Raw genomic sequence first — 23,765 nt, forward strand, 5'->3', positions numbered from 1 at the left:
CAAGTGGTTACACTCGCCGGGTCGAAATGGCAGTTTAAAACTGAACACAGACACTCAGTGGCAGGCCTGAGACATGTTTGCAGAGCTACACATGTGTGTGCCACAATCAGTGCTGCTGGCCCTCTAGTAGCATATGATTTACAGGCCCTGAGTACACCAGGTGCACAATACTAGGAACTTACTACCAAATCAAATATGCCAATCATGGATAAATCAATCACCAATAAAATTTAGACAGGGAGCACTTGCACATTAGCACTGTTCAGCAGTAGTAAAATGCCCAGAGTCCTAAAACCAGCAAAACCAAGTCAGAAAAAATAGGAAGAAGAAGGCAAAACGTTTGGGGATAATCCTGCGAAAAGGGCCAGGTCCAACAACCCTACACTTCACAATATTTGAAACCAATGACCGTTTTTAAAAAAACCTACCATTTCAATCTTCGTACTATCATATCCTTGAGGGCAAAAATCTAGAGAAAATAACATTTCGTTAATATTGAATTTGCCAACAGTGATTTTTGAAATTATGGTAATTTTGGATCCCCGATCTCTCAATAATGGTATAACATTCTTTCCTACCCTGAATAGTTCTACAGGATCTTTGGATGCAGGTATATCACTTTCACGAATCCTAAATCAATGAACAGGATAATCCGAGTTTACATTTCCCACATTATGTGTCATCATTGTATCTACCTTATTAGGTTCTTCTTGCTCTTGAATATTAACATATAATATCATAGTATTTATTTTATCAGATACACTCTAATTATGGTTGTCAGTTACCAAATCCACTTTCCCCTTTTTGGCATTTAATTGACACATTCTTGCAAAATGACCTGTGACCCCACATTTGTTGCATTCCTTTGCAGAAACAGGACACTGTTTATATGATACTATGGGGAATTTAGATCCACATCAAAAACATATATTACTAGTACTTATAGGTTTTTTTCTTCTCAAGAAGAAGTTTGACCAATGCCCTGTTTATGTTTGTATTGCTACCTTTAACCAATCAAACGGTGTCATCAGTTTTATTAACTTCTTTAGCTGAATTTTTTTAATCTTGAATAGAATTCATTCAATGGAGGATTGTTTCACACTAGTAGCCTTTCTGGAATCTTTTTGATATAGCATCTTGTTACTAGTTGGTCTCTGATAGGCTGGTCAGTAAAATTCCCAATTTCACATTTGGCTGCCAGGATGCATAATGAAACTACATACATATCTATAGTTTCTCTGCCTCACTTCTTCCCTGGAGAAGAACTTGTGTTGTCTTACAACAACATTTGGTGCTTTTGAAAAAATGTTTCTCTAAACTCTTTACATCTTCCTCATATTCATCCAGTTCTTCACCATCAACAGGTGTATATATAGGAGGATCTACAAATATTTCTGGGCCTTCCATACCTAATGAGTGTTCTAGTAGCCATCTTCATCTGTCTGGTTTAAACTTAAATCCATCTATTGCTCCTAGAAATGCATTGAATGCCCTAAACCACTCATTCCAAGGAATGTTGGGCTCACCCGGAGATAGCAGAAATGACGAAAGAGGATTGATAGCCTGCATGCAAAATATTTGAATAAAGATATCATATAAACGGGTTTGCTTGACAGTATGCTGTTCCACAGTAAACCAATATATAAAAGGGTGTGCCTGTCACCGAACTTATTGACAGACATTGATGTGTAAACTGATACAATTGAAACACAATACAGTGGTGTGCCTGTCACCGGAATGTTCATCCAACAGAGGCAATATAGTAATTGGAGGTGCTAAAGTAGTTACATAGATATGCTAATGAAATGAGCAAATTAAATTCATTAACAGGCTTACAGGTGTGCCTGTCACTGTGAAACAGTTACAGATTGACTGGTGAATAATGGTTTTAAAAATTCGTTAACGGTGTGCCTGTCACCCCATACAATGTCAAGACAGGCTTCTTATAGAGGAGTGTTCGTTATAATATGGCCTCAGGATCTTCTAAATAAATGGTAGCTTTAAAATGGCTACCCTACTGATGCTTGACCTTCATTTGGCCAAAATCAGGCATCAAAAAGGCTGCTACGCATACATTACACTCTGTTTTTATGGCCAGTGGAGCTTGTTTCCCCTAATGTTCCCCCTGAGCATGCGTGTATGCTGGGAACCTGCTCGATATGAGTTTTGTGAGGAAAAGTCTTGTTCGCAAATTCACACTTTCTCCTGCAGCCGCCAACAGAAAAACTCACGATATATAATGGACAGATTTGCCCACTGGATCGGAGTCACTGTCAACCTGGATAATCCTCACGTTTGTTCATTTTCACGCTCGTCACCACTATTACAATGTGAAGGCGACACCATGTTCTTCAGAATATTTTTATTAAATATAATCTTCTAATGCTGGCATCCACTTGCGGACCTCCTTGTCACCAGCTCCTCCAACTACCTCTCTGCCCTGAACATTCTAAAAAGAATGTCCGAGCAGACACACAACATGGAGGGGCCTCGAGACACCACAAGCCCTATAGCATGAGCCACAACACAAGCAGCACGAGCTATTAATAGTGTATGTTAGACTTGGCATTCTTGGTGTGGTCTCTCCTAACAATTTGCCATCTGTTTCCCAGGTTGTTAATGTGCGCAGGACTCTGTTTTTGCTGTTTTTGATACTCTGGGGACTTTACCACCACTATCCAGTGCTAAAGTGCAAGTGCTCCTATGTAAAATGTATGTGTAATTGGCTTTCTATGATTGGTATATTTGATTTACTAGTAAGTCCCTAGTACAGTGCACTAGAGGTGCCCTGGGCCTATAAATCAACTGCTACTAGTGGGCCTGCAGCACTGGTTGTGCCACCCACGTTACTAGCCCTGTAAACATGGCTCAGACCTGCCCCAGTAGTGTCTGTGTGTGCAGTTTTAAACTGCCAATTTGACTTGACAAGTGTACCCACTTGTCAGGCCTAAACCTTCCCTTTTCTCACATGTAAGGCACCCCTAAGATAGGCCGTAGGTAGCCCCATGGGCAGGGTGCAGTGTATGTTAAAGGTGGGACATGTACCTATGTGTTTTACATGTCCTGACAGTGAAAGACTGCCAAATTCGGTTTTCACTGTTGCAAGGCCTATCTCTCTCATAGGTTAACATGGGGGCTGCCTTTAAATGTTAGTAAAGCGGAGATTCACTTTGGGAGCAGATAGACATATGGAGTTTGGGGTCTCTGATCACAGAATTTTCAAATACATCTTTTAGTGAAGTTGATTTTTAAATTGTTTGTTTGAAAATGCCACTTTTAGAAAGTAGGCATTTTCTTGCTTAAACCATTCTGTGACTCTGCATGCTTGTGGATTCCCTGTCTGGGTCAGTTTGACAGTTGGGCTGTTAGCACCTCTCTCTAGACAGTGTCACAAAGGGCGCTGGGGTGTAGTCTTCATATCCCGATGAGTCATCTGTGCTCGGAGGGAGGGGAGGAGTGGTCACTCACACCTGAAAGGGCTGTGCCTGCCCTCACACAATGCAGTCTCCAACCCCCTGGTGTGTGTCAGGGGCCTGGCCTGGGCAAGGCAGGATCTTACAAACAACAAGACTTCCCTTTGAAGTTTACCTACTTCAAAGGCAGAAAGGGGTATAAAAAGAGCCCCCAAAATCCCTGACAATTAGATCACTTCTGGAATCAAGAGGAACCTCTGCCAAGGAAAAGAGCTGAAAAGCTGAGGAGAGGTGTTGCCCCTGTCTGTGACTGGACTTTGTTGTGCATTCCTGCTTGAGAAGAATCTTCAAGGGTTTGAACTGAGCTTTCCTTCTGCTGTTGAAGTCTCAGGGCCATCAAAGACTTCCCCTGCCAGCACCTGGACTCTGCTGAGAATCCTGCCCTGCCAAGGGGTGCCCTATCCAGTTCCTGGGCCCTTGAAAGGTGAAGATGGCAGACAAGAACTAAAAATCCACGCACAGACCGCCGTGTGGGGAAATTTTTGATGCACCTTCCACGACGCGGATGATAAATGATGGACCGCAGGCTTTGCGGCTGAAATCAACGCTCCACCTGCATCATGGCTGGAAGATCGACGCAACGTGGCTGGAGAAACAACGCACAACACCCACTAACGGAGGCTGATAACGATGCAAACCCCACACAGCGTGGTTTTCTGATACTATGCGACCGAATTTCCCATCATCGTCCCGGGGCGTCAAAGTCAACCCGACTCTGCGCGGATCCGAGGTGCCCCATCCAGAAATCTTATTTTTTACGGTAACCAGGTACTTTGTGTAACAAAGGCATTAGCACTGTTTTGCAAGGATTAAGACTCTTATTCTTTTGAAAATTCATAACTTGACTTGTATATGTTGGTTTTTTGTCATTTTGGTATTGTTTTGTTTAGATAAATATTATCTATTTTTCTAAACCTGTGTTGTGTCATCTTGTAGTGTTTTCACTGTATTACTGTGTGTGTTGGTGCAAATACTTTACACATTGCTTCTGAAGTTAAGCCTGCCTGCTCGTGCCAAGCTACCATAGGGGTGTGCGGGAGTCAAGTGAGTGTGATTCTCCTTTACCCTGACTGGAGTGAGGGTCCTTGCTTGAACAGGGGGCAACCTGACTGCCAACCAAAGACCCCATTTCTAACAGTGCAGATATATCAGAACATTTTCTAAGTTCCATTATAGTGCCATTCAATGAGTAGGTCCGTAGAGATACGGAGCTGAGCGGGTTTAGGTGGGGAACCTTTGAAGAACACTGAATCTTGTTATATGCCAATTATATCCTTCTGTATGCTGAAGATCACCCTGCAACTGTACCTCGGCTGATGCAGATGTTGCAGATTTACAGGGCTGATCTCTGTCAATGAGAGTAAAGCACTGTATATGCCTGTGGTGGGAGACTGTGAGCATGTGGCTGCATTGACCAGGCTGCAATTAACCACAACCTATTTTAAGTACCTGGGTATGCAAATCTCACAGAGTGAGCAATATGCCTGGGAATTTACATAATTCCATGGTTCAAGCAGGTCAAAAGGAAGGTGAAGGCATGAGGGTCATTGCCTCTATCGGTAGTGGGTACAGGGGCATTGTTTACAATGCCAGTCAAGATTTTCCACTCTATTAATGCTTCTTCACAGGAGCAGAGTGTCAGCCATGATGAGGTGGTTTGTGTCACATCCTAGTGACAGACACCTCCAATACAACTGGCTCATTAAAGGAGCCCATCAAGTGACACGAGCCACGGCAGGAAGTGGTCTGAAAAGGAAAGTGAGAAGTATGTGCGGGGACAAGAAGTGTTCGCAGACGTGCTCAGAGATTAGGTCTTGGCATAAGCAGAATATGCAGGGACGAGGAGGATTGCAGATGTGCTCAGAGGCTAGGCACCTGACTTAGAGTTTGGTGGACGGCGGAGGTGCCTCACCATCAACAGATATGTTTTACATCCAGGTTCTGTGACTGTGTCATAAACAATGAGAGCACAGCTTTAACATGCTTTCACAAACACAGAAACCCATGATGGAAAATGTGGGGCCTGATTTAAGAAAAGTGGCGCTGCATTCAATGCAGCAGCACTTTTCTTGCGCCCCTTACCGTCCCCCCACCACAACCATGTGTGCACCATATTTAATATACGGCGCACCATGGTGGTAGTTAGGGGACTAGCATCAAACGTTTTGACACTAGTTTGGCACTTTGAGGGTTTAGCGCCAAAAATGTGACCCTAGTTTGGCACTTTGAGGGTTTAGCGCCAAAAATGTTGACGCTTATCCTGCAAAGCACATTGAGGCCTATTGAAATCAATGGTGTGCCTCCTTTTAATGCCTGCTCTGTGCAGGAGTTAAAAATGCTGCTAAAAATGGCGCAAAGAAATCTTTTAGATTTCATTGTGCCATTTGTTTGGCCTCCCTAATGGGGAAAGCCCCCCTTGCATACATTATGCCTTGCACAGGCATAATGTGGTGCAAGGGTTTACCACTTTGTTAATATGGTGCTGCTTTTTGCCATAATACCGCCACGTTAGTGTCACAATGTGGCGGTATATGGCACTAGGCCCTTCTTAAATTTGGGCCCTGGTTTTTAACGGTAACACTATTCAAAAATGTTTTTCATATTATTTCATATTGTATACCGATTCGGTCAGGGCAGGAGTGAGAATCAGTGCAAAGGAAATCTCTTATTAGCATAAATTGTAAGCTCTCTCAAGGTTGTCTTGAAGTGTACACCAAAGATAATCTCCATTACCACCATTATTCATTGAGTATATACATCTACTTGCCGAACCAGATAAACACCATATATTTTTTTACAGTTATGCGGAGGACACTCAGACCTTTCTCTGGTTAGGCAGAATACAGGTAGCTGAATCTACATTACACATTAGTTGATTTACATGCACAAAAACACAAAAAGGTCTCTTTTGCCAGATACAAACTTGCTTCCACCAGTTCTGTGCAAAGTTGGTAACAATGAACAATCCTTCACACACTCTCCCCAGATACGGACAGTGGTAAGAAGGAATCGTTCCTCAGTTGATCCTGTGCTGCAAAGATCAACCACTCCTCAAAACAAAATATTGTGGTGGAACTCTTGTGGGACCGCAGTAAGACTCAATGAAAGACTGAAATGAGTGCAAAAAAAAATCATCAAGATGACCCCTCAAGTGGAAGGAACACATCTATGTTGATGTAGCCGAAATGTTAGTTCTGTCCTTCATGTCACAGAGGTCACCTATACGTGACAGTTTATGCATTATATTATTCAATGTACTAATAGTCTGAATGTAGATTGATGCACTGAGAAGCCATGTTAGTGTGCATTTGTCTTAAACTACTCACTGAAACATATGTGGTAATGAGATTAAATTACATGTTTGAAGAATTAATCTGTCATTGTTATATTTTGGAGTGAAAACAAATAATCAGTATTGAAACAATATTGAATTTCCCATAATAAATATTTTAAATACATGTGCAAAAATAGTGAAATGCAGTTCTGCGCCACACTGAAATGTATTGAGTCATTTCATTTTAAATTTACTGTAACATGAGTACTAATGAAGATTTATTAATGCAGAATTTATAGTTTGCGAATTAAAAAATATTTTATTTGAATGTTTTAATGGGCTGTTTTAATTCATTTGGATTAGCCTAAGTGAGGCCTGCTAGGCCATATATTCATGATTGTGCGAAAAATGTCAAATCATCTTGTTAACATGTACCTTTCTGCCAGGCTTCTTTCCATGAGAAGACTAGCTTGGTAAAAGATGTCTATTGTTTTACACATAGAGAGTGTGAGAAAACAACATTGGATGTGGAACATCCTGGACAGTGGACTGGCAATTTAAACATTTGTTTCAATCTTGTGTGGAAGTATACAGATGGACCCCTTTCTCATGACAAATCTGGGAAACCAAGTGGATGTTTCAAGTTGGAGTTGCATGATCGTCAACATCATTTGAACTGACAATCTGTCGAACCATTTTGCCTTACAAACTTTAAAATATTGATGAACACTTCGACTCAGATCAGAATCCCCGAAGATGAGAAGCAAACCCTTTTTCTTTCATGTGTCCTGAATGCTGAGCCCCTTGGCCCACTTTACTTAGTTACCTGTTGCCCAAGATTACCTTTTTCCAACTTCTTTTAGCATTTTTGTCCCTTTTATCTTTTGTGCATATGTGTTCAGCCCTGCACGTTATTCCCTGATTGGTAAATCCGTAGGGAATTCCTCTTGCCCAGCTAGATTGAACTTTGATGATTTGAACTGCCTGAAGCTTATTTAAACTGAGCAACACTTGTTTTCCATTCATCAGGTTACTTTCCTGATGTTCTGTATTGTCTGTGTCGACTGCCTACTTCTCCTGATATTAGTCCGCCTGAACTTATTTCGTTGCCTAGGTCAACTCTTGGTGATTTTGTATCTTTATAACTTTGTCTTGTGAAATGTCTACATGACTCTCAGATAAAGTTTGTAATAAAATCCTGTTACTTTATTCCTGACTGGAGGTTTCCTGTTATGGCCACATCGGTCACACTGTGCAATAAAATTTGGTTTGTATTGAAATGTTGTTGTTTGGTTCTACCACATCCTAATGCGGGGCCCAAAGATCCATTGACCTTGCTGAGCACTGATTCCTGTGACAGATAAAAATACTCAAGCAAAAATGATTTATAAATCCTTGCAAGCCTGCTGGTGGAGATCAGGGTAGAGTACCTACCCTGAACAAGTTCTTCTGGACAAGGGCTTACAGGTTACATGTTAATAGTGGCCTCACATTAGATGCCCACAAGGGTTTCCCAGTGTTTATTTCCAGTTGATTGACCTTTTTCCAGTCATTCAGAGGTGGAAAAATGACTAACTCCTTACTTTTTGTTTCATGATGGCAGAACCCAGCTGCCACCAGGCAGCCTGTCTTCCACTCCTTAGCAAATCCCTTGTTTTGATGAGTTCTGCTCCCATCTGATAGGGTCAAAACTGGTTCTGTCCTTGACTGCAATTGTAGCTTTGTCCGTCTGGTAGGGCCATAGGATTGAATAAGAGAAGCCGTCTCTAGCATCTTTCTGACATCTCCAAGTCACTTGGTATTCAGATACCTGTTGAGGAGTATAGGCATAATTAGGATCTGAGTTGTCCAGTGCTATGGATGCAATTGAGATATTTGCTGTATACTTGATGTATATTCACCTCTTTGTTTAGCTAACTTTCCATAAGAACCAAATATCACAATTATAAACAAACACCTCTAACTGATTATAACTTGATTTAATTTCTTCAATCATTTCTTTGTTTTAATTTTTCTTTTATATTTCAGGAATCATGACTGTTGTGGGAAATTTAGCAGTGCTTGCTACTGCAATAAAGCGGTGGGCCCACCTCAAGTCGCCGGAACTTTTGACTATAAATTTAGCAGTGACAGATCTGGGAATGGCAGTGAGCATGTATCCACTGGCCATTGCTTCTGCATGGAGCCACTTCTGGATTGGTGGAGATGCCTCCTGCATGTACTACGCCTTGATGGGGTTCTTCTTCGGGGTAGCCAGCATGATGACCTTATCTGTGATGGCGATTGTACGATATCAGGTGACAGCTTCACCCAGGTCTAATCGTAAGTATTAAATCCAATATTATCCCTAATTTGAGAACACTATAGGAAGTAGGATTACTAGTCTGTAGGATTAGGATAAAACATTTGTATTTTACTTTTTTTAAAGTATTAAATTTATATTACGGTCATAACATAGAGCGTTATCAGAGATCAGTACCTACTAGTACAAAAGTTTTCTTTAGGTATTGTTGTGTCTTGGTTTTGACTATGGGGTGACTTCTTTTCAAAATTTCAAAGTACTTTGGGGAATCAGACCCAGCATGAGGTAGCATTCTACACAGCATGGTAAATGATAATTATGCAGTATGCAGTGTATACAGCAGGGCAGAGTGTGGTACCTTGTATCTTACTAAGATACCATTGTAAGTGTAATGTTGTAAGATGTTTCTAAGCTCGGAATACTGAGAGCACTCGAAGGCTGAAGTGTCATTTGCCTGGATTCTCTGAGGGGTGAGAGGTTTCTACCTTGGCTTAACTTAACAAACACTATATGAAACAATCTACACTTGGAGAGATTGCATCTTTACATTGGCAACGAGCGCAGACATCCACCTGCAGTGAACCCTTTTGGTGTCTGACAGCTTCATTATTGGATAAAGGAAACATCTCAACACTTTTTTTTAAAGAAAAAAGAGGAAACTTCAACCAAAATTAAAGTCCTTTGTTTGAGGTGAAAACATGTATTCCTGCGTCAAGTGCACTTCGGACACATTGTCTCAGCATCTCAGGTGCTGTATTACATGTTTGGGTACTGTGGTAATAGATACTGAGGCACGTGTTTTATTTTATGATTCCTTGTCAGCCTCTCGTCAAGCGTATGTAAACAAACAATTTTTAGACTGTAGAGTTGCTAACAAAAGCAAAGTTGTGAGTTGCTTCATTTCAGGGGAGCGACCGTTTATTTCTTGATGTTCTTGCGACTCACCGTGCCTTTGTTGCTATCAGCTGTATTGACGCTCTCGCGACTTTAGATTCCAACACTTCACCCTCTACTAAAACAGGCTCGTAATCTTCATGCCGCACTTACATTTCAAGATCAGGGTACACTCGACCATACCGCGCACGTTTTCTACATAGAATCAGTGACATGCACACTTTCCATATCTTCAATATTGAACTGTGTGCATAGTTGTTGAGGCATGCGATCTGGTTGTAGTGATTATAAAAGTTTAAATTTTGACTGGTATTTCTGTATATTTAAAACGTGTAAGGAAACATAATTTTAAAAGTGTTAGCAGTTTGGAATATATATATATATATATATATATTTATATATATATATATATATACTGTATATATATCAAAAACGAAGTTGTCCTCATGTGAAAGCGCACTCCCAACAGGCTATATAAACGGGAAGAAAAAGCAAAGCCAGCAACTCACAGTGAATTCTTTAAGCAGTTTCATTATTCCAGGCCTTAAGTTACTGCTTAAAGAATTCACTGTGAGTTGCTGGCTTTGCTTTTTCTTCCCATTTATATTAACCTGTTGGGAGTGCGCTTTCACATGAGGACAACTTCGTTTTTGATAATTAACCGGCCTGTCCAGCCGGGAAGGCAGCACCACTGCATATTGAAGCAGGTCTGTGTGACTAAAAATGGATTGTCACATAAGAGCAATCAGGTTGGGTTATTCACAGCAAATCTGACAATTTTACTTTAGATTCGCCTACAAAGGTTTTGCACTTTGGGTCATTATTTTGTTTGGCTCCAGCAACCCACTTGGGGCAAAATGAAAAAATTGCAGGACCACCACAACCAGCATGCACTGCTCACTTGAGAGGCCCACTGGGGCGGACTAGTATTTAAAGAGACTAATCAGGTGCCTGTAATTGGACAAGCTGAAGCCATGCTGGTCTTTTCAGTAAGAAAGAGATGCCTGGAACACCTCCAGCACTGGCTGCACCTACCAGGGTGAAACACTTTTATATTTTTCTCTGCTGAAGAAAGGATTGACCTTGAAACACGTGTCCAGAGATGATTTTATAACTTAAGGCCTGGAATAATGAAACTGCTTAAAGAATTCACTGTGAGTTGCTGGCTTTGCTTTTTCTTCCCGTTTATATTAACCTGTTGGGAGTGCGCTTTCACATGAGGACAACTTCGTTTTTGATATATATATATATATATATATATATCCATCCAGCTTTAGCCTAAACATCACAAGATAACTTCCCCGCAATGAAAACAACAAGCCAGGACTCAGTGCAGATTAACGTGATTTACTTAAACAAAAGAAAAGAAAATCTAACGCGTTTCAGAGAGTTAACTCCTTGTTCACAGATCCAAATCACCTCTGTTTGTTACAAGTATTTAAATGTCCAAGAACAGGCACCAGAAACTTAACATAGAAGAGGGACTCAAAAACAAATTTGTCACACAAATACTCTAAAGCATGGGTACTCACAAACTTTTTCTCGGAGGCCAAAATTGCAGTATGGTTTGCGGCCGAGGGCCGCACTGAAGTGACAGCGGGGGGCGGGGCTTAGAGGGGGCGGGGCTTAGAGGGGGAACAACCACCCCACCCCCTTTTTCAAAACAATGCCCCTACCCCAGTAACACACACAGCGCGCACACATACAGCGCCATCTGCTCTCACCCCTACCCCAGTAACACACACAGCGCCATCTGCATACAGCGCCATCTGCTCTCACCCCTACCCCAGTAACACACACTGCGCCATCTGCACACAGCGCCATCTGCTCTCACCCCTACCCCAGTAACACACACAGCGCGCACACACACAGCGCCATCTGCTCTCACCCCTACCCCAGTAAAACACACACACAGCACACACATACAGCGCCATCTGCTCTCACCCCTACCCCAGTAACACACACAGCGCCATCTGCTCTCACCCCTACCCCAGTAATACACTGTGCCATCTGCACACAGCGCCATCTGCTCCCACCCCTACCCCAGTAACACACACAGCGCCATCTGCTCTCACCCCTTCCCCAGTAACACACACTGCGCCATCTGCACACAGCGCCATCTGCTCTCACCCCACCCCAGTAACACACACACAGCGCACACACACAGCGCCATCTGCTCTCACCCCTACCCCAGTAACACACACAGCGCGCACACACACAGCGCCATCTGCTCTCACCCCTACCCCAGTAACACACACACACAGCGCACACACACAGCGCAATCTGCTCTCACGCCTACCCCAGTAACACACACTACATTAAAAACAAATAAATAAATAACCAAAGAGCCTTACCTGACTCAAAGCACTGTAAAGATGCCACAAATGTGGAACAGCAGGCAGGCAGGCGGGCAGCAGACGTGGAGCCGGTGACAGGAAGCAGACGACCAAAGCCCCATAAAAGTTAGCTGCAAGCGCTGACTTTTATGGGGCTTTGGCTTCCAGGATCGTCAGGGCAACGGCATAAACAATGGCCGCCGTATGTAAACATAGAGGAGGGCCGCGGGAGCATGCTCCCGCGGCCCTCTTCTATGTTTACATACTGCTGCCATTATGATGTGCCGTTTGGTGTGCGTCTCGCGGGCCGCCAAGCTAGGTCCGTGGGGCCGCTGGCGGCCCGTGGGCCGTACTTTGAGTACCGTTGCTCTAAAGGGTGTCGGCCATTTTGAAACAGGCAGGTATCATATTTTTCTATAATATCACTTATCTGAATGAGAGATATCAATCCTCATAGATATAATAGGTCCTTGCATTTCAGCAACACCCCACTACTATTTCTGACATACCTAAAAAAGGAGAAAAAGACGAACATAAGTATTCATACATAGGATACACGAAAAAGAGGAAATACAGTACATGTTTAATTATCTGGCGCATTTGCAGCAAAAGATCCTTCAACCATTTCTTGTTTTCTCTCTACAGTTGTTTAACTACAGTTTTTACCACCTACAATTTATTCATTATTTTTCTACAATTTTTCACGATTTTCACACTCTTGTTTAATCAAAATTTTACCTAAATTTTCCTAATTATTTCAGATTATTTAAGACAATTTTTAAATAGGATTAAGGTGGACCCAAAGTTCTTCATCCTGGTTAAAGCCATATGGGGAGGTAGTCGAGTACTGATAAATCTAGACTCTAACTGCCTTAATTCCAACTCTCTATTCCCACTTCTTATCTTTGCTGGAATAGTGTCTAATACACAAAATTTTAACAGGTCCCTGTTTCTTTGATGTGTACTCGCAAAATGTCTTGCAATTGGATATGATTTATCCTCATTGGTTATTGCCCTCATATGCTCTAATATCTTCTTTTTGGCTTTGTGAATCGTGCTGCCAATATAATATTTGTCACATGGGCAGCTCAAGGCATAAACACAATATTCCATGTTACAATTCACATGTTTCTTAATTGTGAATGGAGCCATATCTTTGGATAATTGAACTTTGTGGCAATTTTTGCTACCTTTGCATGCTTTGAAGGCGATAACTGTGGCAGTGATATATATATATATATACATATATACATATATGTATATATATATATATATATTTATTACTATATAAGTACTATATAAATTATATGTGCAGTATTAAAGTTATTTAAGCATGCAAAGTGCTTCAGATCTGCCGTTTTTTTTTACCTCCCTAGGGCATCCACCTATAAAATGGTCTCAGTGGAAGAAAGTTTTCTTACACTATGCACGTGTGTGTGGAGTATCTTTAAGTACAGAAAGGAAGACTTCATTACTAATGCACTGTTTAGGTTCTGAAGGTCAAGAAGTCTTTGAACATTTGCCCGAGTTAAGTGAAGACGAGTGTGACAGTCTCAATGAATTTGAAATATATTTAGCCAAACTTGATAAGCATTACCTATCAAAAGTACGATATTAGAACATTATCATTTTGGTAAGCATAGGCAGAGACCCCAAGAATCAGTAGAACATATGTCACCGACCTACATAGACCAGCAGCATCTTGCAATTTTGACAATTTGATAGAAGAACGCATTTGCGATCAGTTTATGCTTGGTTGTAACGTTGAAAAAATAAAGGATGAACTGTGGCAGAAGGATAACCCTAACTTAGATGAAGTATTGGTTGTTGCAAAATGAATTGACCATTCCCTTGCATGTGTAGATATCCTTAAGAAGGAAAAACACACTGAACAATGTGTTAAAGTACAAAGTATTACTAAGACTAATTTGAACAAGGTTGTCCCTCAGAAGAATAACAATAATAAGAAAGTTGTGTGTGATGAAAATAAATTAGTAGGCAAAGTCAGATTTTTTCGCTGTGGTGGTCTAGGACATCTAGCTAATATCAGGACGTGCCCTGCTCTTTAAGCCAAATGTCGCAGGTGTGGTAAAGTGGGACATTTTGGGAAAAATTGCAGAGATACTCGAGGGAAGTCTTTTGTGAAAGAAGTTAAAATATCTGATGAGGATGAATATGAGTATGATGATGTCCATTGCGGGGAAGTTGTGCTTCAAGTTGATTCCTGCAAGAGAAAAGGTCCGGGTCGTTTAGTTCAGATGCTGTTTGATTCAGGAGCAAAAATTACTCTGATTCTAAAGAATTTCTACTTGGATAAATTATTGGGAAAAGTTAAATTGTGCAAGCCTGATATCAAACCATTAGCCTATAGGGGTAAGCCCATAAAATTACTAGGATATTTTTGGGGCGAGTTATTGTGCAAAGGTCGTATCACAGCAGGCAAGGTTTATGTCTCATCTAAGGGTGATAGCATATTAAGTTGGATACACCAAGGAGATATGGGCATTATGCTAGATCAAAGTGGCACACCTAGTATTATCATAAAAGATAAAATATTTTGAGATGATGTGGAACCTCAACCAGTGATCAAGTCAGTAAAAGAAAAAATGTAAACAAGGAATACTCAGTGGCAGGGGGAATTTAAGGGAGTATTCACTGATAAGTTAAGAAGCCTAACAAACTATGCCCACAGAATTGTACTCAAAGAAGGAGTTAAATCCGTAGTGTGCAAACCCCGTACTGTTCCTATAGCTTTACAAAGTTCTGTGTTTGATGTACTTAACAAGTTGAAGAATGAGGGTATTATTGTTGAGACTGAAGCTACTGAGTGGTTATCGCCTGTGGTTCTAGCATGCAAGACCTCTGGAGAAATAAGGCTTTCTGTGGATCTGAGGGGTCTTAACAAAAATGTAGCGGCAGACAAGTATCCCCTTCCAAATATATCTGAGATGCTAGCTTTATTCGAGGAAGCAAAGATTTTCTCAAGCCCGAATCTTAGAGCAGCATACCATCAGATAATGTTAGATGATACATCAATGAAGTTAACATCTTTCATTACCCCATTTGGTACCTTCAAGTTTACAAGGTTACTGTTCTGTTTAAATTCGGCAGCCTCTGTCTTTCAAAGGGTTATGGAAGATGTTTTAAATGGTGTGAGTGGAATTAAAGTTTATCAAGATGATGTATTAGTCTTTAGGTCATCTCAGGAAGAGCATGATGATAGGGTATGGCAAGTACTTACCAGATTTAGAAATAGAGGTTTGACATTGAGAGAGAATAAATGTTGGTTCAACCTCTCCGAGATTGACTATCTAGGACATAAGCTTACTGGTGAAGGAGTTAGACCTAAGGATCTATTAGTGAAGTGTGTAGTAGAACTCCCTTCGCCCAAAAGCAGAGATGATCTTGTCACTTTCTTTGGGATGGCAGATTACAACAAGTTTGTACCCAGACTAGCTAGTCGTACTCACACCATGAGAGAACTATTGAAAAAGGAGAGCAAATTTAAATGGTGTGATGGTTGTAAAAATGAGTTTCGTGATATAAAAAACACATTATGTGAAGCACCTTTGTTAAAACGTTTTGATAGCAACAGATTATCCATCTTGGTCAGTGATGCAAGTAATAAGGGTCTTGGAGCAGTTTTGAAACAAGTGAAAGCTGGACAGGAGAAAACTATTATGTTCCTATCTAGAGCTTTTGTAGGACCCAATAAACATTACATCGGTGTTTGAAAAGGATGCTCTATGCATATACTGTGAAACTACAATGCCCACTCTGGAACCCACTCTAGCAACATACATAAATCCTATAGTTTACATGCAGCATAATTACATACTTATTTGGAAAACATCCTGCATTTTATATACAAAAATATATTACATATTCACATAAAAATTCATATCAAATCCCCTATCAAAACACCAAAATAGAAGGACAAGAAAAAGTGCCAAAGGAACAAGTGCCTGTGATTAGAAGAAAAAGAAGGAGTATATCCCTGGTACAGGGAATAGAGTTGTAGACTGCTTATCATGTCTTGTCTCTGATCAGCCAGCTCAGACAGGGTTTGAAAACAATGGGGTGGAAGATACCTGTGACTTGGAGGACTATAAGGTGTGTGAGGTTACAGGTGGTGTGATCAAGGAAGACTATTGGAAAATGTTATTGTCAAATGATGTAGTTTTGCAGGAGGCTCTCAAAAGACTGTTGGATAGCTGGCCTAAAAAAAATGGAGAGATTAAAAAAGTTTGAATATACAAGATGAACAGTCTTTCAGAATTGAATTACTCTGGAGGGGTACTAAACTAGTGCCTTTGGTGAACTTAAGGGAGAAAATTATAAACCTAGGTGACCAGGGTCACCAAGGAACCTCCAAATCTAAGGAACGTATTAGGTCACATTTTTGGTGGCCTGGTATTGATGTCCAAGTAGAAAGGGCTGTGAGGGATTGTTTTGGGTTTGTCTCGAGTGATAAGGTCTGTAAGACAAGAGTCCAGCCTATGGTGTTGAGAGAATTGCTGGTGAGGACATGTCAAGAAGTGACATTGGATATCTTGGGTCCTGTAACCTGAAGGTCTGGTCATTTCTATGTGCTGGTCCTAGTTGACCTCTATTCCAGGTGGCCGGAAATTGGAATAACGCAGTCCATTGAGACAAATAAAGTGATTGAGTTTCTGGATGAGGTATTTTTTAGGGAAGGTTCATCTGAAAGTTTGTTGACTGACAATAGAGCTCACTTAATCTCTAAAGAAATTGAGACATTTTTAGACAACAATGGTATCAAACACAAAAGAATGGTAGAGAGATTTAATAGAGTATTGAAAGAAACCATTCAAATAGCGAAAGTACAAAACAGAGATTGGAAATTAGAAATTTTGAAGAGAGTGAAATTATATAGATTGACTCCTCATTCCATCACAGGGAAAATACCTTTTGAGCTATTTAGAGGACACAAACCTGTAACTTTACTGTGCCCTGGGTGGATGAGAACTGAAAGCGTAGGGGATGTTGCGAGGAATGCCCCTCGGTTAGATGATTGGTGGTCTTCCCAAAAGGAAAAGCTAAAGAAAAGAAAACTTCACTTTGATTTGAAACATGCAACAGCCCCAACCAAAGTTAAAATTGGGGAGATGGTGAGAATAAAATATCCTCGTAAAATACAGTCTAATAGATTCTCAGGACCTCTTAAAGTAATTAAATTGTTTCATAATGCTGTCAAACTGAGTGACAATCGTATTTGGAACTTGAGCAGGGTGGCATTAGTGCCTCCCAATAAATACATTACATGTGCTGCGGACTCTAAGCTCAGTGTTTCACAACCAAGGAGATGTGTTCGTGTGACATCTAGACCAAGTCTTTCACAACCAAGGAGAAGTGGGCGTGTGACATCTAGACCAAAACATTTGTGTGATTTGTTTGAACCTCAAGTATCCACTTCCTTCCCTTTGTAGCTGTGAAGTGTAAAATTCTTTTATGTCTCTCTCTGATCTTATCCACATTTTAAAGATTTTTTAATGTTGAGTAGAATTTAGATTTCTGTTGGTTATTCATTTGTAAGTGGAATGTTGTAAGACGGTTCTAAAATAGGAATACTGAGAGCGCTCGAAGGCTGAAGTGTCAGTTGCCTAGATCCTCTGAGTGGGTGAGACGTTTCTACTTTGGCTTAACTTACTAAAGACTATATGAAACAATCTACACTTGGAGGGATTGCATCTTTACACAGAGCATTGTGCACAGTGTTGTACATAGAAGTGGAGTGAATAGAGCATAACAAGGGGGAGCAGTATGTACAGACATGGTCATGTGGGTGATGTAGATACGGTGTGAACACCAAGTTTTAGTGAGAAAATGAGAATATACAAAGGAACTCAGTTGGTTTGGGGAAGGAATTCGAGAAAAAGATGGGTGCCCTAATAAACTGCCCTAATAAACTTTTGTAGGCAAGGGTATAGTCGAAATGGTAACCACAGCTTGTCCTAAAGACTGGCGTGTTTAGGATGAAAACGTTTTTTTGTGTTCTATCTTTGTGGCATGTTCGAATTTTGAGTCATTCTAAGATTTTTCAAGTGTGCTGAGGGCAAATCTAGAGACCACATTTCTTAATGTTAATCAGCCTAGTTTCATTGGAGACCTTGAAATGGATACATATTTTGAATTGGGTAACAACATACCTCAGTTATCTGGCAATAGATTCCAGACTCCTCGTGAGTGAACATGCATTCTACAAATATATATGTTATGATATGTTATTTTAAGTTATGATATGTCATGTTGTTAAGGGTACACCAGTGTAGTCTTTGCATGATGAAACTAATGTGGTATCAGAGAGTCTGGGAATTTTTTCCCCAATATAGCTGGAAGGGACCGACCCTAGAATATTACTCAGAAGTTAGGTGTTACAAGCTATGGTTAAGTCTGATGGAGAACACCAAGATCATGGCAGAGGGTTTTGGTCTTGTTGCTAAAGTACTCTAGGTGAACTGGCAATCAATGTAGAAGCAAAGTATTTGCACAGTGCATAAGTGAATGGGTAATGTATGTGGGCCGAATTCACACAGATTTCACAATCAATAGGTATAGAAAAGGTTTTTAGTACTCCTGGAATACTTCTGGATTATTCTTGAAATTAGGCAGTAAGCCAGAAGTACTAGATAAGTAAGTCAAAGCAAAATCATAAAAGTCACTACAAACACCAGAATGTTAGTTAGGACTTCATTAAGTTACTGTCAAATACAAGATCTGTTTTGTTGGTGTTCAGTTTTAAACAGATGGCTGATGCCCAGGGTTGCATGAAACAATGATTAGTTTTTAACCTTTAGGTGATTTTGGCCAATAGCACTTTGAGAAGACGTTGTGCATCATTTTCTTGCAAACTGGTAAATGGCCATTTCCTGAGTTATAAACAAAGCCCCCATTGTTTCGATTAGAGATAAATATTATAGATGCAACACCGGAACATTGGGTGCTGCTGCTGTTGTCCATTCGAGCTGGTGAGAACCCATCAGAGGTGAGGAGGGTGAGCCACTGGGGGCTTGAACAAGATTCCTGGTTCGTGCTTAGCCTAAGGACTCTTGAGCAAGAAAAGAGTAGCGTGTTCAAGTGCTAATGCCAGGCCCTGACACTCACATCTCATACAGGCCCCACACACTCTCCCACAACCCTTACAAAGAGCAACAGGAGGGGTACTGGACCAGGGGTGGCTCCTCCCCAATAGCGGAGGGGCGTTGCCCCCCTGGCTAAGAGCCAACAGCAGAAAAGAAATACGATATTTCAATATTGTTTTATTTTTCTGCTTCTGGCTCAGCCAGCATGTGAAGGGAGAGGGTGGGGCTGGGCCTCGGGAGGTGGGAGGGGAGATAAGGGGAGAGTGTACTTAGGTGCCCATGTGTGTTTGGCCGGCCATATCAGGCCGTCCAAACACACATGCGCACTCAGGTTTCTCCAGCTCAGCTGTGTTTAATTAGCTTAGTTATTAGTTAGACCGTCCTGGCTGTTACACTCATGGCCCACCATAGCCCTTCCCATCCCCTTACGCACAGACATTGCCCAGCATACATGCTGCACGCTGCCCAGGGCCCATCCACTAACCACCCCCTACACGAGGCCTTCACACACAGCACTCCATGCATTCGTGCCCCATGTATCGTGCTCACAGTGTACTCACCTGTTGGTCTGGAGGCCCATATAGCAGTCCGTACTGGTGTAGGACCCCATCCGCTAGTCTCTCAAACTCCTCCGAAGTTAAGACAGGGGCCCTTTCATGGTAACTTCCAGACACAGGTCACAGCAGCACATGCAGTGTAGGTCCTCTCCTGTTGTAGATCAGGTAGCAAGTGAGTGAACAGATAGAAAATGTCAGTGATGTCCACAGCGGTGCATACCGTTAGCTCCAGCGTACATCACCATCGGCCACTGTACCCCATAGGGCCAAATATTATCCAATGAGACGTTGCACGGCGGTTCCCGACTGCCTCCCGCAACGGCGCACAACTTCAGCGGAATTACCTCACTTCCACCTGTCCCTCCATACAGGACAGGCGGACGCCATTTTAGGGCGGGGGCAGTGCATGGATCATAACTGCGTCACAGGTCACAATTGTACATACAGGACATATGCCACTAATACATTTAAAAATCTCATCATGCTTTGAACTGTAGTGGCTACAATGTACAGTTTATGACAGGCTCCTCAGTCTTTTCTCCCTTAGACTGCAACCGCTGAGGATGAATAGGAGATGGAGACATCCCCCCGTGTACAGACCCTGGTGGACTTGGCAACAATGGAGGGCAGGCACATTATCCTCACCTACTGACTTGACAGGGCCACAATCACGGAGCTGCGTGCCCAATTGGAGCCTGACCTGATATCTCCTATCCGTCACTCCACTGGGATCCCCCATCCTGTGCAAGTCCTCTCTGTGCTCCATTTCTTGGCAACTGGTTCTTTCCAAGTGACAGTGGGCTTGGCAGCAGGAATGTCTCAGCCAATGTTCTCAATAGTGCTGACATAGTTAGCTGCCCTGATTAAATACGTGTGCAGCTACATTGTTTTCCTCCAGGTGGAGGATTTGGCCACAGTGAAGGCTGACTTCTATGCAATGGGACATATCCCCAACATCATTGGGGTGATTGTTGGAACACATATTGCATTTGTCCCCTCCGGCAAGATGAACAGGTCTTTAGAAATCAAAAAAGTTTTCACTCGATGAATGTGCAGATGGTGTTTTGGCGGACCAGTACATCTCCCATGTCAATGCTAAGTATCCTGGGTCGGTGCATGATGCCTTTATCTTGAGGAATAGGAGCATCCCAAATGTGATGGGCCAACTACAGAGGCACAGGGTGTGGCTAATAGGTGAGCCCTGGTTCCCAGCCAGTGGATGTTGGTGTATGGGTATGGTGTGGGCCATAAGGAATAGTGTGTGGCTAACAGTTGTCCAACGATATTTACAGGTGATTCAGGTTACCCCAACCTATCATGGCTACTGACCCCTGTGCGGAATCCCAGGACAAGGGCTGAGGAACGTTACAATGAGGCACATGGGTGAACAAGAATCATTGAACGTATATTTGGCCTCCTGAAGGCCAGGTTTCAGTGCCTTCATCTGACTGGTGGATCCCTGTGCTGCTCACACAAGAAGGTCTGCCAGATAATCGTGGCATGCTGCATGTTGCATAACCTTGCCTTGAGATGCCTTGTGCCTTTTCTGCAGGAGGAGGAGGAGAATGGAGATGGGTGTGTGGGAGCAGTGGACCCTGTAGACAGTGAAGATGAGGAGGCAGAGGATGAGGATGAGGACAACAGAACTGAAGTGATACGACAGTACTTCCTATGACACACAGGTAAGACAGTGTAATCACATTTCATTGTCAGTTTTTTGTTTCACATTGTAACTGGCAGGCTGTGGTTTCCCACTTCTATGGCCACTCACTGTACCCGTTGGCAACTCTTTTTGCAGATGTTGGTGGCCCACTATCGCTCCTGGTGTGTTCACTGCAGTCATCTACAGGTCTTTCCTATGTAAACATTACTGTACAATTGAATTGCAATGTTTAAACCTTGTTAAATGAATAGATACTGAAATCATTTGACATACTCCATACTTGTATTTTTTCAAAGTGTGTTATTGCTGTGCTATGAAGAAAAGGGAGAAGTGCAATGAGCTGGTGTGATGATGGAGGAAAGTCCAGGGCATAGTTCCAGTCTACTTGTAGCACAGGTGCAGTGTCCATGGTGACATAGGAAGGGGACCAATGGCAGTTCAAGGTGGACGGGGTGACTCTGTGGGACACAAGGGGGACAATCAGGAGAGTCTAATTTCCTGGCGGGGGTCTTGGCAATAGTCTCTGGCTTCTGCTTGGATTGCAGGGAACGTTTGCGGGGTGGTTTTCCTTCTGCAGGGGGAGGGGTGCTGGTGGACTGTTGGCCTGTGGCGGGGCCTCCTGACCGCTAGCGACAGCAGAGGTGGAAGGCAGTTCAGATGTCTGGCTAGTGGCAGGGGCCCGCTGTTGTGAGGCTGCCTCTCTCATAATGTTGGCCATGTCTGCCAGCACCCCTGCAATGGAGACCAGGGTGGTGTTAATGGCCTGCAAGTCCTCCCTGATCCCCTGGTACTGTCCCTCCTTCAGCCACCTGTTATCCTGAACGTTGGCCAGGATCTGGCCCAGCATATCCTGGGAATGTTGGTATGCTCCAGGGATCTCGGTGAGTGCCTCCTGGAGAGTCGGTTCCCTGGGCGTGTCCTCCCCCGGCGCACAGCACTCCTCCCAGTTTCCCTGTTGTCCTGTGCCTTTGTCCTCTGAGCCCACTGCCACTGACCCCAGGTTCCTGATTGTCTTGGGGACGAGGTGTACCCTGGGGTCCCTGTAGTGGTGGACACACTGCTGATTGATGTGTCCTGGGGACAGAGGTGTGGGTACGCTGGGTGGGTGCCGTGGTGGTGTTTCCTGGTGGGGGAGGCTCTGTGGTGGTGTGTGACTGTGGCTGGGTTACCGACTGTCCAGAGGTCCCTGATGGGCCAGGTTGGTCATCCAGATCCAGGCGTCCAAAGTCACTGTCATCACTATGGGCCTCTTCTGTGGGAGGACTGGACACTGCTGGCACCTCTTCTCTGGTGACATTGGCTGGGGTACTTGTGGGGATGTGAATGCAGTGTTATTGTTTCTGTGTGTGACATATTGTGCATCAGTGGGTTGCCCTGTTTTGTTGAATTTGCCCTGGCACCTTTTACTTGTGTAAGTTGGTATGTGGTGGGCTAGCTGATTCTCTCTAGTATTCATGCTTTGGTGATAGGTGTCCATACAGGTCTGTGAGTGGTGTCCATGCATTGGTATGGCATGCAGGGCTTGACATTGAGATGAGTGAGATGTGATGGTAGGGGGTGTGGGAAGTGGTGGAGTGATGGTGAGGGTGGGGATATGTGATGGCATGGAGGTAGGGGGGTGATAGTAGTATAGAGTTGACTTACCAGAGTCCAGTCCTCCTGCTACTCCTGCCAGGCCCTCAGGATGGATGTTTGCCAAGACTTGCTCCTCCCATGTTGTTAGTTGTGGGGTAGGAGGTGGGGGTCCACCCTTAGTCCTCTGTACAGCGAATTGGTGTCTTGCTGCAATGGAACGTTCCTTCCCCAGTTGGTCGTTCCACCTCTTCCTGATGTCATCCCTGGTTCTGGGGTGCTGTCCCACGCCGTTGACCCTGTCCACGATCCTCCGCCATAGCTCCATCTTCCTAGCAATGGATATCTGCTGCACCTGTGCTCCAAATAGCTGTGGCTCTACCCTGATAATTTCCTCCACCATGAGCCTTAGCTCCTCCTCCAAGAATCGGGGGTATCTTTGTGGTGCCATGGGTGTTGTGTGAGTAGTGTGGGTGATGGTGTGTAGGGTGATGTGTTGGGGTGTGTGATGTAAGGTGCATGGGTGGTGTATAATTGATGGTGGTGTGTGGGTCTGGTCTTGTCTGTAGTCGTGATGTCAGTCTGTTGGCA

The 23,765-nt window shown here is 42.9% G+C and overlaps 1 protein-coding gene across 1 annotated transcript in view; it reads left to right on the forward strand.

Annotated features, from left to right (window-relative positions):
* The window catches only part of LOC138296713 (opsin-5-like), a 248,515-nt gene that overhangs the window by 76,212 nt on the left and 148,538 nt on the right, over positions 1-23,765 (forward strand). The window contains exon 2 of the mRNA XM_069236108.1: positions 8,776-9,069. Coding sequence (XP_069092209.1) covers positions 8,776-9,069 — 294 coding nt within the window. The remainder of the gene's footprint in view (positions 1-8,775; positions 9,070-23,765) is intronic.

The sequence above is a fragment of the Pleurodeles waltl genome, chromosome 5, assembly GCF_031143425.1.
Source record: "Pleurodeles waltl isolate 20211129_DDA chromosome 5, aPleWal1.hap1.20221129, whole genome shotgun sequence".
Classification (NCBI taxonomy): Eukaryota; Metazoa; Chordata; class Amphibia; order Caudata; family Salamandridae; genus Pleurodeles; species Pleurodeles waltl.